This window comes from Manacus vitellinus, unplaced genomic scaffold (genome assembly GCF_001715985.3).
Source record: "Manacus vitellinus isolate BGI_N305 unplaced genomic scaffold, ASM171598v3 scaffold_57_pilon, whole genome shotgun sequence".
NCBI classification, from domain to species: Eukaryota; Metazoa; Chordata; class Aves; order Passeriformes; family Pipridae; genus Manacus; species Manacus vitellinus.
The window spans coordinates 2,215,894-2,230,863 of NW_021940666.1; the positions used below are offsets into that span (position 1 = coordinate 2,215,894).

Below are 14,970 nucleotides of genomic sequence, written 5' to 3' on the forward strand. Positions count from 1 at the left end.
TACTTTTTTTTTGTTTTAATAATTTTTTAACAAAGCCTGCTGTAAGTGGTTAAGGTGAACCATGGTGAATTTGACTAAACTGTAATTATTGCATTTAATTAGAACACTTACTTGCTTCTGAAGTATATCTTGTAGCACAAGAATTGGGGGAAAAATCCTAAAAAGGGCATGTAAAACTTTTTGTTGTTTTCTACCCCTTCAGATTAGTCTGTCAGGTGCCCTGACATTATCAGATAGTACTAGTGCTTAGAGATTTATTACACTGTTTGACCTTTGACTTATTCTCTACTGGTGATAGAAATAATTTCTATGGTTTGAGGCTTCTTTAGGTGAAAATGGGTTACTATTAAAAAAAAGTTTTTATTTTTCTTTCTGAGATAAGAATTTTCACATCAACTTTTTTTTCCCCCATAGCTAAGGAGAAAAAAAACTTTCTGTTCTTTGGGATTTTAAAAACCTTTGTTCAGAAATTGTAGCATTTCTGATGATGTAAATATTTCCAAATGCTAGCAGGGTAATAGGTAGTTAATTAGACAGATATTTTTAAAAAACAGTGGACTCTGAGGTTGTAGAGGGGAAAAAAAAGCATAAACAGACACTATAAGCAGGGTACAGATTAGGGAACTGCCCATCTGCAATACTCCTTAATATGATATTTTGTAAGATGAATGCAGAGTGTCAAAGCTGTTGAGGGTATATCCATTGTGATACTCAACACTGGAGATGCCTGAAATTCTAGCAGTTCTTGAAAAATTTGGGACATGGATCTTAATTAACAACTTACTTGCCCACTTGCATTTTACCCCAGTGTGCAACCAAAACCTAGTAAGATTTATTAAGATGTGAGATCACTGTTATTTACATTCTCTTTATAAAAGAACTCATCGTGCTATAATACATTGTCCCATTAGAGAATTCTTAAAAAAAAAACAAACAGACCAAGCTTAATTCAGCTTGGTCTAAAGGTGCCTTTTTGTGAACACACTTTGTAAATTAGATTGTTAATGTATTGTGTATTCATGTGACTTCAGGAAAAAAATAGAGGTTTATGTGTTTTGTAGCATGTATAGGATGATTCCACAAGAAAACAAGAAAATATCTATTGTAGCAAATTTGTACTAGTATTAAGTTGTTCAACTTCAGTGAGTTCCCAAGGGAATTTCAGCCTGTTATGTCAGAGGCTTGTTCTCTGCAAATTAATGCTGTTAATTAATGAGATTAATGTGTTGCAAATAAAACTGAAATAGAACATTTTCTTGTTTCATTGTAGCCTTTGGGTATCTGGTCTTGATAATTTTACATGCTCTCATGAACACTAGAAATCTGTGAAACCATAACAGGACTGTGGGGTTTTCTGTCACCTCTACTGTTGATAAAGATGACTGTCAAATTCTACTTTACTAATACGGTGGATTTTTACAGAACCCTCCAGAACAACCAGCTGAAGACTGTACCTAATGAGGCCATCAGAGGATTAAGCGGTTTGCAGTCCCTGTAAGTTTTCTTACTTTGCTTTTGTGTTTGGATTGTTCTCCAGGCTCCACTTCCAGTCACTCTTTGTACACCTTAGCTTCGTTCTGCAGGGTTGTGACATGTAATCATGTATGTGGAGTAATGTACCTGGGGTTTCTGATAGTGCAACTGCAACTGGAGCAGAGTTTCACAAGTAAAAAGCCATAAGGAATTTTGTCATCTCTGGTGGGGTGACCCAAATGCAGACTCTTTCCAAACGCAAACGCGGGTACAAGATTGCTGCGTAAATGCGGTGGTGATGCAGTTAAACCATCATCCTTCTTGCATGTCCTGAGGTGTTTAAGCAATTTTGGAATGTTGTGCAAAAAATGAATGGTGCCCAAGTCTTTTGTATCCAGAGGAGGGAAAGGGGGTTTCTGGGAAGGAGTATTGCTTGAGACACGCACAGTATTGGTTTTACGGGAAGGTGTTGAAATCTCACAGACAGTTCTGAATACCTCAGCCATTATTGCTAGTTGCTCATAAGGTATTTCATACGTGTTTATACTATCTCGTGGCTTATTATGTTTTATAAAGCATTTTAATCAGACCTTAATAGTTAGTTACAGCTCTCTAGGTGGTAGATGCTTATCACTGTGATGAGGAGGCGGAGGTGGGAAGGGCCTCAAAATTTTTCCTCCTTTCTGCTTACCTACAGAGAGACAGAGGGTAGATTAGCTCTTCCCCCTGTGCCAAAATTCATGTTTCTGGTCTAAGATCCTGTTTCTTTCAGTGTTGCATCAGATTATGGATTTTTTTGGGGGGAAAAAAATTAATTAGTTTTGAAAAATAGCTTTCCAGACTGTTGCACAACTTTTGCAAAGGTGCTTTCTGCACTCACTAAGCTTGGATCTTGGCCACTACCTTCTCGTAGCTGCTTGGATATTCCTGCCTTTTCCACCTGAAGAAAGCACAGTAAGCAGCAAATTTAATGTCCACATTACCCTCTTGTTTTAGCATGTGTGTAGAAGAAACAATAACTTGGTCTTGGTGCAAATATTATGCATTGTAGTAAAAATCCTCCAAATTGCATGATGTGAGTAACCCTTTAGTAATTATTAAAACAAAGAACCAAAACCAGAAACTCCTTCCTTGCTTCCAACACTTTTGTGATGCCAAAAAGAGGAACTGCTTTAGTAAATATGTTTGTCGACAAATCATCCATTGCATTTTCAGTGAACATTCTTTTTTCTCTACTTATTTACAGTAATGTTTGTTCTCTAATTAAAGTTTAAAATATTAAATATCCAACTGCTGGTTTGATGATAATTTTATGTGCAAAAGGGAACGGACAAAATTAGGGGGAAAATAATGAATGTGTAAATTAAGTAATTGCATGTATCTATTTTTAAAAAATCCATATACTTTTAATATTATTGGAAAGAAAATTGTTAGAGCCATTTAAAAAAATCAGACATTATAGATGTTGAAAAAAACAATGGAATGATTATGTGATATTGTATAATGTAATCAGTATAATTGCTTGGCCAAAACATCCTTACAATTAAAATATAAGAGTAACAATTTAAAGTGGGGTGAAGTTTCCTTTTCTGGGAGCTTCATTGTTTAAGGGCAAATGCTAAACTATATCAATTTGAGGATGGTGAAAAAGGAGGAAATTTGGTTAATAAGTAGTAGCAAACTTCTTGTTACTTTTATTTCTGAGGAAAACCAAACTGACATTTCCAAACAGCTGCTAGAAATGTGGTGGGCAAATCCAGTCTGGAAGTCACTGGTGTCAGAATCACAGAATATTCTGAATTGGAAGGGACCCACAAGGATCATCCAGTCCAGCTCTTAAGTGAGTGGCCCATACAGGGATCAAACCCATGACTGTGGTGTTTTTAGTTCTAACCAGCTGAGCTAATCTGAAGCTCCAAGTTTTTATTATGGGTTTTTTTTCCACTGAGGTGGATCAGGCTTTGGTTTGCTCCTTTCTCTGTTCCTGAGGAGGATACCTGTCTGTACTGCAAGACCACTATAATTTGTTAGAATGGGCAAGAATTTGAGAATAAATTATTTTTTGAGACAAGTGTAGTAAGAAATGTGTAAAGCATTTTTTTCTATGCAATGTTTACCTCCCCAGAATGCATTTCTGTGATTTTAAACAAATTTCAGAAAAACTTTGTTTATTGCACTACTCATGAATAATTACACTAATTATGCATATCCCCTGGTAATGCAGGTAGCACCTTCTGGCAAAGGAATGTGGAACTGGTCCTCTGAATTTTGTGCCTGAGCATGGAAACATAAATGTCAGCATGCTGCTTTATTTAATTTATTAAAAAGAAAAAGAAAAAAAAAAGGAAAAAAGATATTTTTTCCCCTCCCAAAGGAATCTGTGTGGATTCAAAACTCCCAAGTTTTGTGACCTTCTTTTAAAACAAATTGCAGAATATATTTTAGAAAACCTGCTTTCTACCCTTTTAATATGTAATCTCCATCCCAAAGCTGCAAGTTTAAACATTACTGAACTGACTCCCTTTTTGGCAGTTTTCCATTTTACTCTGAAGTAGGGCTTGGGGGATTTTTTTCTTAGTGAAGCCACAAATTGCTTGCTCATAAAACTTTATAGTATATTGATAATCACTTGATTTGAAACTCCTTTAGAACTGTCTGTTTTCTCCCTTAATGCGCCCCAGTTTTTAGCTCCATAGGAAGACAGTTGCCATACTGTATGTATTAACAAGTTTAGTAAACATACCTGGGTGGAAAGAAGGAAGATGGTTATAGAACCTTCATTTCATGATCTCTAATGTTTATATTAGAGCTGGTGAGTAGCCAGCCTGGCTCAGAATAATGAATGACAACTCTTTATTTTCTGTTTGCATTGGATATTTTCTCAGCTCTGGCCTCCAAAAGAGAGTTAGAATGGAGTTCCTTTTTTCTAATGGAGGTGAAATTTAGCAAAATTAAAGAGTTTTACTGAGTGGAAACTCGCTGTGTAACACCCCAGGAAAGTTCATCTGGCAGGATGTGTTCTCACACTGCAAGACACTGTGACAGGTGGGGGCCGTGGCACTGCGCTGCCAAAGGAGAAGGCACTGCTTGTCCACCTTGTGCCTGCCTCTTTTGGTAGCAGAAAAACATGGCAAATAAAGAGCTTCACAAATGCAAACAATAGTCTTGGGGCGGTTCAATTACTGCAAAGCATCAGCAGCATGTTTTTGTGAGCACGAGGTGACGAGGTGGCGTACTTGGTGTTTTAGATCTGGAAATGGTGCTGTTGAGGCTTAGGGGCGATCCAGGGGTCACACAGAGAGCTGTGGGCAGCACAGCCCTGCTCCTTGGCAGCGTGTGCAGAGCCAGGAAGGACCAGGAAGCCATCAGAGAAAGTCACTCCTTTTAATGCCTTAGCATTTGTGACTGCAATGATTTCCTTGGTAGCACTGCTTATACCGAGCTTTGACCCAGAATCTGGGTGTTTGTAAAGTGGGTCTCTAAACTGCAGCATCTTTTAGGGTTGCTCTGATTCTCCCTGGAAATCCAGCTACATAGGAATTTTAAGTCATAACACAGAGTATTCTAATACAATCCTCAGTGTGTGACAAATAGTGGAACTACACTGTTTAAACCAAGATGCTTTGGAAAGGAAAACTGTATTCCACTTGAATTAAAAAACCCCATCCTAACTGCCACTGACCAAGAGTCATCTTTGAAAGCCTGTCAATAACTGCTAATGTACTGGGGTCAATTTTATTATAATTGCAGTTCAGGAATGACCAAGTTACTGTCCCAGCACGTGTGCACACATGCCCACATGCAGGGAACATTAGAGCGTTCTGCAGCAAGAGTTCAAAGCACTGCAGGTTAGCTGTTCTGCCACATTCCCAAACTGTGGGATTTGGGATCATGCCAGTGTGGTACTCAGCTGTGATAGGTCCTGCCTTTCTTGTTGTGTGGATGTTCACCTGAGCTGCAAGGGTGTCTTCATGCATGTGGTCAGCAGTCACTTTGTGCTGTCCCTGGTGGCAGTTCTGGCTCCCTGAACAGCCTGCTCTGTTCACAGCCTCTGCTGCAGGATCCTAACCAATTTTTCAGCCTGTTTTCCTATCTCGGGAGGCTGGAGCAGGCTTGAGGCAAGGTGAAGCAGATGTGAGTGTGCTTAACCAGGATGTGACTGTATTTTCTGAGAGTGGGAATCATCTTGACCCAGGCAGGAAACACTAGGGTCCTAAAGTGAGAGTGAAAGGAATGAGAGTGGGATCTTGCTTTGCAGGGTAAGGATGTATGGTAAAAGCATGGGGACAGAGAATGGAGGTGTATTTCAGCCAGGACATATTTAAAATACATGCTGTAGCCCATATATGCTCCAACCTTTCATTTCTAGCATTTTCTTATTTTAGATCAAGTTACATCTGCATTTATTAAAAAAAAACAAACCAAAAAACAAACAATCAAATCTAGAAACATTCTGCTGGTAGTGAAACTGCCCATTTTTAAGCCGTAGTTCAGGTTGGTGGCAATTTCAGGAATGTAAACCCATAAGCATGTTGAAATGTATCAGAAGGGAAGATCCCTGAATTTGGAGAGGACAATGCAAACATAGTCCTATACCAAAAATACGCAATTCTGTTCCAATTCTGCTATTTTCTTCTTGACAAGTGCTTTATGGCTTTAGTGATTGTGGATTATAGAGTTGGGAAGGACAAGGGGTATCTGTAAGGACAGTGTTGTCTGGGAGGCTGTGGAAGGTGTTCATCAACAGCAGTGACTAGATGAAGTTAAGCATTAGATGGTTTTGTATGCAGTATGTACCTTTAACAGTGGCAGGTGGTTTTTCAACCAAGTATCTTTTAATGGGATGTCTTCAGGGGTTTTCTACTTTCCTACTTTGCTGTTAATAAAGGGTTAAAGGGGATCAGACCTCAGGTTGAGTCTATGTTAAGCTGTGGAATTAATCAGAATGGGAAACAAAGAAATTCACACGTTGTCTTTTTAACCTGCAAAACCAATACAAACTTAAATTTGCTGAATATGTCTTTTTTCCTTGAATGTTTAAAGTACGTATAAGAGCTCTCCTGAACACGTTTGATTGTGCTGAGAAATCTTTAAATATGCAGCAGTTTAAATATACTGCTTAGTGCAGTTCACGTACTTGCTGAATGACAAGAATCTTATTTTTCTATGCCATGTTCACCTTTAGAAGCTGTTATGGTTTACTTGAAACTGAAGTATGGGTGTTTCTTGTGAGCTTCAGGAATTTCTGGGATTTTTGTAGCTTCTTTTTTTTTAACTGTCTGGGCTTGCTTAAGGAATTGCTGATGTTTAAATAAAATCAGGGAATTATTTAGAAATTGAATGATCAGAAAATTAATTGAGATGGTGGAAGTTAAACAGCATGTAGGCAAAGATCAGCTGAATCATTTGTGGGTAATTTGCTGCAAACTTCATGATCTCTGACTGGTACCATGTTAAACATTTAGATGGAAGAAACAGATGTGCTGGCACATCAGTACCGGTGATTGAGATAGCTTTGGCAGGGATCATTAGTTTCTGAGAGCTGCTGTAAATTTGTCTTTGAATAAAGCAAATCCTTGTGTTGATGTTCTCGACACCTAATGCACAGAGAGCCACCGCTTGATACTGTGAGCAAACTGGCAGAGTGTTTTGAAGTGCCTCTGTTAACATGGGGGGTTACTGCCTCCCATTGTAGCAGCATTTCCGAGGTACCAGGCTTATCAGTACTCAACTGCAAAACTTAAAAATCTATTCCGCTTTGAGTGATTTCTTTGTGGTTTTTGAAGGAGCACTTTAAAGTTCTTTAATAATCACCATTGAGCAGAAGTGGCTCAACACGAGAGTTGGGAGTGATTTGTCTTTTATCAACATCAGCAGTAAACTCCTGCTGTAAGCCCAAGGCTGTTAAAATTTCCCAGTTGGTGAAGCCTGGAAGACTGCAGTGGTCACAGATGAGAGCCAGCAAGGCTGGTCCTGGAAGGCCTCACAGGGGATGCAGGCTGTAGGGCACTTGCCCTAAGCAGTGTGCGTGTGTATATGTGTAAAATTTCATTTACATGTGTGTGTTAGGCTTGGAACTCTTACTCATTTGAATCGAGGTAGGAGTTCATGTTAGTCCTAGTTTCCCTAAAGCAGAGATAATTGTTTGATAGACCTTTCAGTTGCTATGTCCTTGTTTTAACGATATATCAAATACTGAGGTAAGAACTGCTGAATGTATAGGTTTCTGTCATCCTCCTGCTCTTTTCTTCTTGTGGAGTTGGTATTTGTGTGAGGAGGGAACCTGAAAGGTAATAAAAGTGAAGATGACAACTCCCCAAGTGAACTCTGAATTTACAGACTAAAATGTAAAGGTCTCTCACAAGCCAGTGCCTATAGGAAAACTGGAATTGGAGTAGCTTTGGAAGATTAAGGAACTAAGTACATGCTGCAAGCTCTCTTTTAAAGAACATAGTCTTGTCTTCAACACTGCAAAGGAAAAACACAGTCTTTGTACAAAGTTCAGTCCAAGCAGAGAATATTACTTGTACTTTGTTAGTTATCATAGCCAGGGAATACTCCCTTATCCACCTTAAAGAAAAGGTGTGGTCCTTAATTGTTAATATTTTGTGAAAGTTGTCAAAAAGGTTTGTTTTTCAGTTGTTTCACTAAATGCTTCATTATATGCATTTCACACTAAATAGAAGCATTTCAACCATGTTTTGTGCATTCAGCATCACGAGGATAAGTTTTGACTGTTTGGAAAAGAAAAATAGCATATTAAGCTTACACTAAGGGACATGAAGGAACACAAAAGAAATATGGGTAAGACAGAAATGGCCAAATAAGTTAAAAACTTCCCTTTCACCCTCCAAACCTCCCTGCTCCATGTCAGTGGGTGGCTGGTGGTGTTCTTTCCCCCCACCCACACCTTCACTGCTCTGGGCAGGAGCAAACAAGCACAAGGGACTGGATGGCTGTGAAGAGCCATCAGTTTAAGGTGCAGTTACTGGGGTACCGGATCTGCCTGTGCTGGGGAACAGAGGTCTTGGCAAAGCAAACTAAGAATTCGGGGTCCAGCTCCTTCTCCTTGACCCTCTTTGTTCTCCCTGGCTGAGAGCTCGACTCCCTCGTTGCAGGCACCCACCCTTCCCCTGGTTATCTTCTGCTTTAAGGGTGGGGGAGGAGGAGCAGGACTTGGGGCTTCCTTGTGTGTTTTTGTTTTCCAGAGTCTGCTAGAATAAATGGAATTTAGCAAAGAGGCAGGGGAAGTGCAAATGCACTTGACAACCAGGCACAATGATTGAGGCCTGCCTCTTGAGTGTGCTGCTTCTCTTAAAAGAACCATAAACCCTCCCCCCCCAAAAAACCCCTCAGAACAAAACCAAAAAAAAACCCAAAAACGCAATTGGGGGGGCAGGACAGGGAGAAATTAGAAGACTCAGATATGTTTATTCCACTGGGAAATAATTCTTTTGATCTTCAGGGAGCTGTATGAATTTAGGAGAGAAGAAAGACAGGTAATTTCTAGTTGCCTTTTTTTTTTTTTTCTGAAGCAGAGCCGCAGGCTTTTTTCCTCCCCCCCTCCTTTTTTTTTTCCTTTATTATCATCAGACTTTAATTTCTCTGAAATGTTCTAGTGTCAGTACAGCCTAAGAACATTCAAACAGAATATCATACACACCTGTCAGACCATGGGGCAAATGATAAGGGGATGCCAGTATAAGAACCATAGGAATTAGCTCTTTGATGTACAGTTTTAGAGCTAATGGCACCTCACTCATCTTAAGGGAGAGCTTTGACTACAGACAGTTTTGTAAGTTCCCACTTGTATTAGTATATTTGTTGCTTAATTTGATGTATTTTTTGACTTTTTATTAAATGGAATTTCAGCTGCTGACTTTTCTTCCCTAACAATTTGAAATATGTAAACCAAGTGCATCACAACAAACTGTTTTAAGGAAATAGATTGTGTTAATTCATGATCAAACTTGTCTTCTGCATTAATTCTTTGTCCTGCCCAGCTTCTCCCTTTGAATTCTGCATGTCCTTTAAGTGTTGGGATCCAGAACCACTTTCAGTACTGTGACTGTGCCTGGGGACAAGCACAGCAGTCACTTGGTCCACGCTGCCTGCCCGGAGAGGGTTGAGATGAATGGCTGGAGGCAATGACTTCTGAAACTACCAGCTAGACTTTCAAGAGAATGTCTGATCATGGCTTTAGAAACAAAGTGAATGATTAATATAACTCCAGACCTCTGCTGATTTGTATCATTGTAAGCATCAATGCTAGTGGAGGAGGGTGTGTCTGTTCTGTCTCCCCAGACAGCAGCACACTGCCGTGGCTGGTACAGCACTCATTTCAGAACAGTTATGCAAGGTGTCTTCTTCTGTGTTTGCAGTGAAGTCACTGTGTGTGCAGCAACGTGGTTCAGCTGTGTGTTGACCTAGAGAAGACAGCGTCTAGGTCGGAGGACAGTCAAGAATTGCCTGGTGCTCTCAGCCCTATGCCTTCTCAGATCCATTACAGTCCATTTTTTTAATCTCACAGACTATCACTGCTTTATAAATGTTTTGCTTTTTCCTGGGTTATCCCTTTCCTCTTCTCATTCCTGGGGCTTCCACATGCTTAAATCCAAGCCCAGGCTTTTAGTAGGGTGGTTTTCCACTTTTGTCCCAAGCACATATGGTTACGTGGCATAGCATAGACAAATCTGAACTGGTCTCTGTCTGTGTCCTTTGCCCACCCTGGCTGCCAGTGGTGCTGTCCAAACAACTGCACTGCTAGTGAAGGAAGGTGAAAAAACAGATTGGTCCAGAATGTGTGGCATGAGCAAAAATCCCGTGTCATTTTGTGTGAGAGTTTCAGTTGTCACTGCCAAAGCCTGACCGAGTTGCAGGATCAGGTTTGTCAGTTGTCGTGGATCAGGGTTCTGGTCTGACAGTAACACCTGTGCCTCCTGCCATGAGGGCTTCACATCTGGAGCTGAGCACATGCATTTTGGCAACCTGGCTTTCCAGGTGTGGAGTTCTTTTGTTTGATGCTTTGAAACCTGAAGCAGAGGTGAAACCCTGTAGCACAGGTAAGCTGGTAACTGTAGCAGTTACGTGTGGTTTGATTTTTCTCCATGAAAGATAGGTATGTCACCTTCCACGTGTGTCACTGTTGTGGTTTAAGAATGGTATTCTCCAATACAGTGCTCCCACTGAAACCACACGTTGCCCACTCACTCCTCCCCCTGCAGTGGGCTGGAGAGGAGAACTGGAGCCACAAAAGGTGAAGGTAACAGGTTGAGAGCAGAACAATTTACTGGAAACTACAACGAGATAATAAAACAAACGGTAACGACAACAATACTAATGACAGAGGGTACAAGAAAGAGGCGAATATTTCACATGGAAACAACACCACCCAACTGCTCCCCCCCAGCACTATGTGGACCTGGCAGGGACCCCTTCTTCCCAGAAGAGTCTCCCTTCCTCCTGCCTCCAGCAATGGCATCGGGTGGTATAGAATAACCTCCAGGTTATTTCAGTAAAACCCATATAAGCGTGGGGGGAGAAAAAAAAAAAGAGTAATAGGACTTCAACTGATGTTTCTGCTGATCTGTAGTTTGGGAGTTTGCTACAGGAATTCTTTCTGTTTCAATACAGGCGTTTAGATGCCAACCACATCACTGCCATACCAGAGGACAGCTTCGAGGGTCTGGTGCAGCTGCGTCACCTCTGGCTGGATGACAACAGTCTGACAGAAGTTCCCATCTACCCGCTCAGCAACCTGCCCTCTCTGCAGGCCTTAACGCTGGCCCTCAACAAGATCACACACGTCCCTGACTATGCATTTACAAACCTCTCCAGCCTTGTTGTCCTGTGAGTATTTGTGTTTCGTGGGTCACTTCGCCTTCCCCCTCCGTTCCGGTTTTGATTAATCTGAGCTGGCGCTGAAAAGGGTTGTTTTGCTGCGTTTTAGCTCAGTTATCCTAGAGACAGCCTGTGCTGCCAGCACCAGATGATACCATGTGCACTAGAGAACCCGCCCAAGGTTTGCTCAAGACTTTCTCCTAAACAGAAAGTCAGATGGGCTGTGGGTAGTGAAATTTGATTTATGTATTCCTGATATCTCATTATAGGAATGAATATTTCAAACCAGTGGTTGTCAGAGAAAGCTTTCAGAGATATTAAAAGAAGAAAAAATGATGTTTTATCTGAGATGTGTTTCTGTGTAGGCTTAAAAACCTCCAAGAAATAATGTGAAAAACTAGTTTGATTTATATGTTTAAATCATATTTTTATCACACTTCTGGATGGTGAATAAAGAATTAAAATAGGTTGTCTTGACTGCAGGCAATCTATTCTGTTCCAATATGAGGATGATATATTTCTGTCTGGGAGTGAAAGATATTCTTCTATGTAATCTACCCCGTGCAATGGTTTTTTCTAAACCATTGAACTCTCTTGAGTTCATAGAAATATCTGCTAATGTGTTAACTTATAGGAAATAATTCACTTTGTTTTGGTTTTACTTTTTAGACATCTTCATAATAATAAAATAAAAACTATAGGAAAGCACTGTTTTGATGGATTAGACAACCTTGAAACCTTGTAAGTATGTTTCTTAAAACAATTTCTTGTTCAGTGTTTGTCTCATTCTCAGCTTAATCAAGGTTACCATACTGTTATGATGAAGGTTTTGCAAATCAGGCACTGTGCAACACATGCCACTAACACTTAGGTCCAGCTCAGGTTTTGGAACTGAAGGCTGGTATCAGTGCAGTGCTCCACCAAAACTAATTAACTCTGTTGAGAAGCAGGTAAATATTAGCCTGGGTGAAATGTCGTGCTGGATGATGTGGCTCTAATGTTCTTAGCCCTGATCTAGCTGGTGTATCTTTGCATAGCACTCCACTGAGTCAGGTGGATGTATCACAAGTGTTTGAGTGGCCCCAGGGGTGATAAGGGACAAATATTTGTTTCTCGGGTTTGCTGTAGGATTAAACACATTTAAGATACATTGCCAAAACTGTCGGGTGACAATAGGAGGTTTCCGAGGGGGCCCCAGTGGGCTGTTTCTTCACTGCTCCTCCTCCTCCAGAGTGCCTCATGGGCAAGGAAGGGCTTTCAGCTGCTTGGGTTACATCTCCCATTTCCCTTGCTCACTCAGTGAATATCTAACAAGCAATATCTCCCTTAGCCGTGCGTTTTGTTATGCTTAGGAGAACGTTAAATAAATAAAACTAAGCAAGGAGGGCAAGGGCAAGCCAGTGACAGCCTCTGTTAACTTGAGGAATTTGGATGAGTCCAGAAATGCTGCTTACTCCATCTTGTCAGTCTCTTAGAACCTCAGTTAACTAATGACATTCTGTGTAAACACACGCAGCTGGTGTGAGACTGAAAATGGGTTTTGCTGCTCATAAAGGAATCCCTTTTGCAGAGAAAAAGACTGTGACAAGCCCTGACATTACTGCTAGAACAGTGCAATGTTAACTGAGAACTCAACAGATCCCTGCACTCGTGTACTGATTCGGTGTCATGAGACTTCCCTGTGCTTCTAATTTATTTTATTTGTAATTGCTTTTGCTATGAGGTCTGCTGTTACCTAATGGCTTCTTTACTGGTTGTTTTATAAAACCTGGACAGAAAGTTTCTTAGTAAATTAATAAAGAGTAATCATTTTTACTAGGGTTTTTTTAAATTATTTAATAATCTTTGAAATCATAGTTCATTTCCATGTAAATTCTGTTGAAGAAAAATCTGTGAGGTATTGAAAAATACTGAGCTTTGCCGTAAGGAAATATTATTTGACTTAATATGAATAATCCTCTGGATAATATTAAATATCTTACCTAAGTTATTAGTTGGTTATAAAGCATGTAAAACATCAGAAGACTAAATCTAAGTTGAAGTTATTCTTTGGTCTAGTTAAAGGTGTTCTGAGAACTTTTTACTTTCATTGGACTGTCTTAAAGAAAAACTGTTTTGACAATTCATGACTACTATTAAAATTTTTTAATGTTCTTGCTTTGTTTCTTCTAGGGATTTAAATTATAATAATATGGTAGAGTTCCCTGAAGCCATAAAAGCTCTCCCAAGTCTAAAGGAGTTGTGAGTATTACTTATTCTCCCTTTTCACTGGTTTCTTTCTCCTTTCCATAAATAAAAAAGAAAAGAAATTCCTGGATTTAAGAGTGTTTGTCTCATTATGCAGCAGCCTAAATCAGTTTAAGTTATGCTAAGTGAAGCTATAATTAAAGAAAAATATAATCATCATCTAGAGAGGAATGTGTTGAAAATTATTTTTGAGTTACATAAGCAAGCAATTTATTCAGGAGAACCATTAGCATAGATCTTAATCACAAGCTGGTTTTGGCTTCCAGTAGCAGAATTAAGTATTCATTGATCATACATGTTTTCTTTGTCCCCTTCTTAAGAGAGGAGTAAGAAAAGTGAAAGTACAGCATCATGTTTGGACAGAATAATTTCTTTCTAATGAAATATTTTCAGTTTAGCTGATGTGCAGTGGGCAGAAATCATACCTTTAAAGTTATTCCTACAGTTTAACTTATTCCTATTTAATTGCAATCTTGGTTTTGACAGGATTGGGAATTGAGTAGATGTGAAGAAAATAACTCTTGGTTGAATCTGCTGGCAGTGTATTTTTAAATGTTGATTTTCTTCTTTGCTGATATCTTTAGGGGATTTCACAGTAACTACATTTCCATAATTCCTGATGGTGCATTTGCAGGAAACCCCCTTCTACGAACGATGTAAGTAATTTTCATGCATCTATTTTTAGCTGTTAGCAGATGGTGACTCTAAGAACAACCATTGAAACATGTTTTTCATTTCCCAGACATTTGTATGATAATCCTTTGTCTTTTGTGGGGAACTCAGCATTTCAGAATCTGTCAGATCTGCATTCCCTGTAAGTACTCTCTTGACAATATAGTACAATGAATGGGTATGAAATACGGTGGCCAAGAACTCAAAATAAATAAATTTTCTGACTCCCTCTTACCTTATAATTTTCTTGCAGTAAGTTTTAACAAAATTGTTGTTGTTGGGAATACCAGTTTCTTCAGAAGCTCTAGTAAATATCCTCTACAAACTTTTTTTTTATTACCTTTCATAAGACACATAACCCCAGGCTAAAAGCTCAGGTTCTTACTTAAACAAACTGCAATATGTCCTCAGTGTTTTTTTTTGAAGGGGGATGTACATTGTGAGAATGTTTTGCAGGTTAGTGCATGCATGCCCTCAAAAGATATCATTTCTGGGGGTGACAAATAAGCAAAATGGAGTGAAACTTTGAACTGCAAACTATACTTTCCATAAGTGTATTGATATCACTCTTTCCAGTTTGATGAATTCCAGTTGTTTGCTCATGGAGGAGTTATTCATCAAGCAGAGAAGTATAAAAAGCAGTGAAAAGACCATCTTTCACACACTATTCAAGTGTAAAATTTAAATAAAAGCAGTGAGAGTGTTAGAATGTCTCCTTAGTGCAAATATCTACCTGAT

The 14,970-nt window shown here is 39.4% G+C and overlaps 1 protein-coding gene across 1 annotated transcript in view; it reads left to right on the plus strand.

The window, feature by feature from the left end:
- LGR4 (leucine rich repeat containing G protein-coupled receptor 4) overlaps positions 1–14,970 on the plus strand; it is a 41,752-nt gene that overhangs the window by 14,275 nt on the left and 12,507 nt on the right. Inside the window, exons 3-8 of the mRNA XM_018081848.3 lie at positions 1,423–1,494; positions 11,107–11,322; positions 11,983–12,054; positions 13,486–13,554; positions 14,145–14,216; positions 14,303–14,374. Coding sequence (XP_017937337.2) covers positions 1,423–1,494; positions 11,107–11,322; positions 11,983–12,054; positions 13,486–13,554; positions 14,145–14,216; positions 14,303–14,374 — 573 coding nt within the window. The remainder of the gene's footprint in view (positions 1–1,422; positions 1,495–11,106; positions 11,323–11,982; positions 12,055–13,485; positions 13,555–14,144; positions 14,217–14,302; positions 14,375–14,970) is intronic.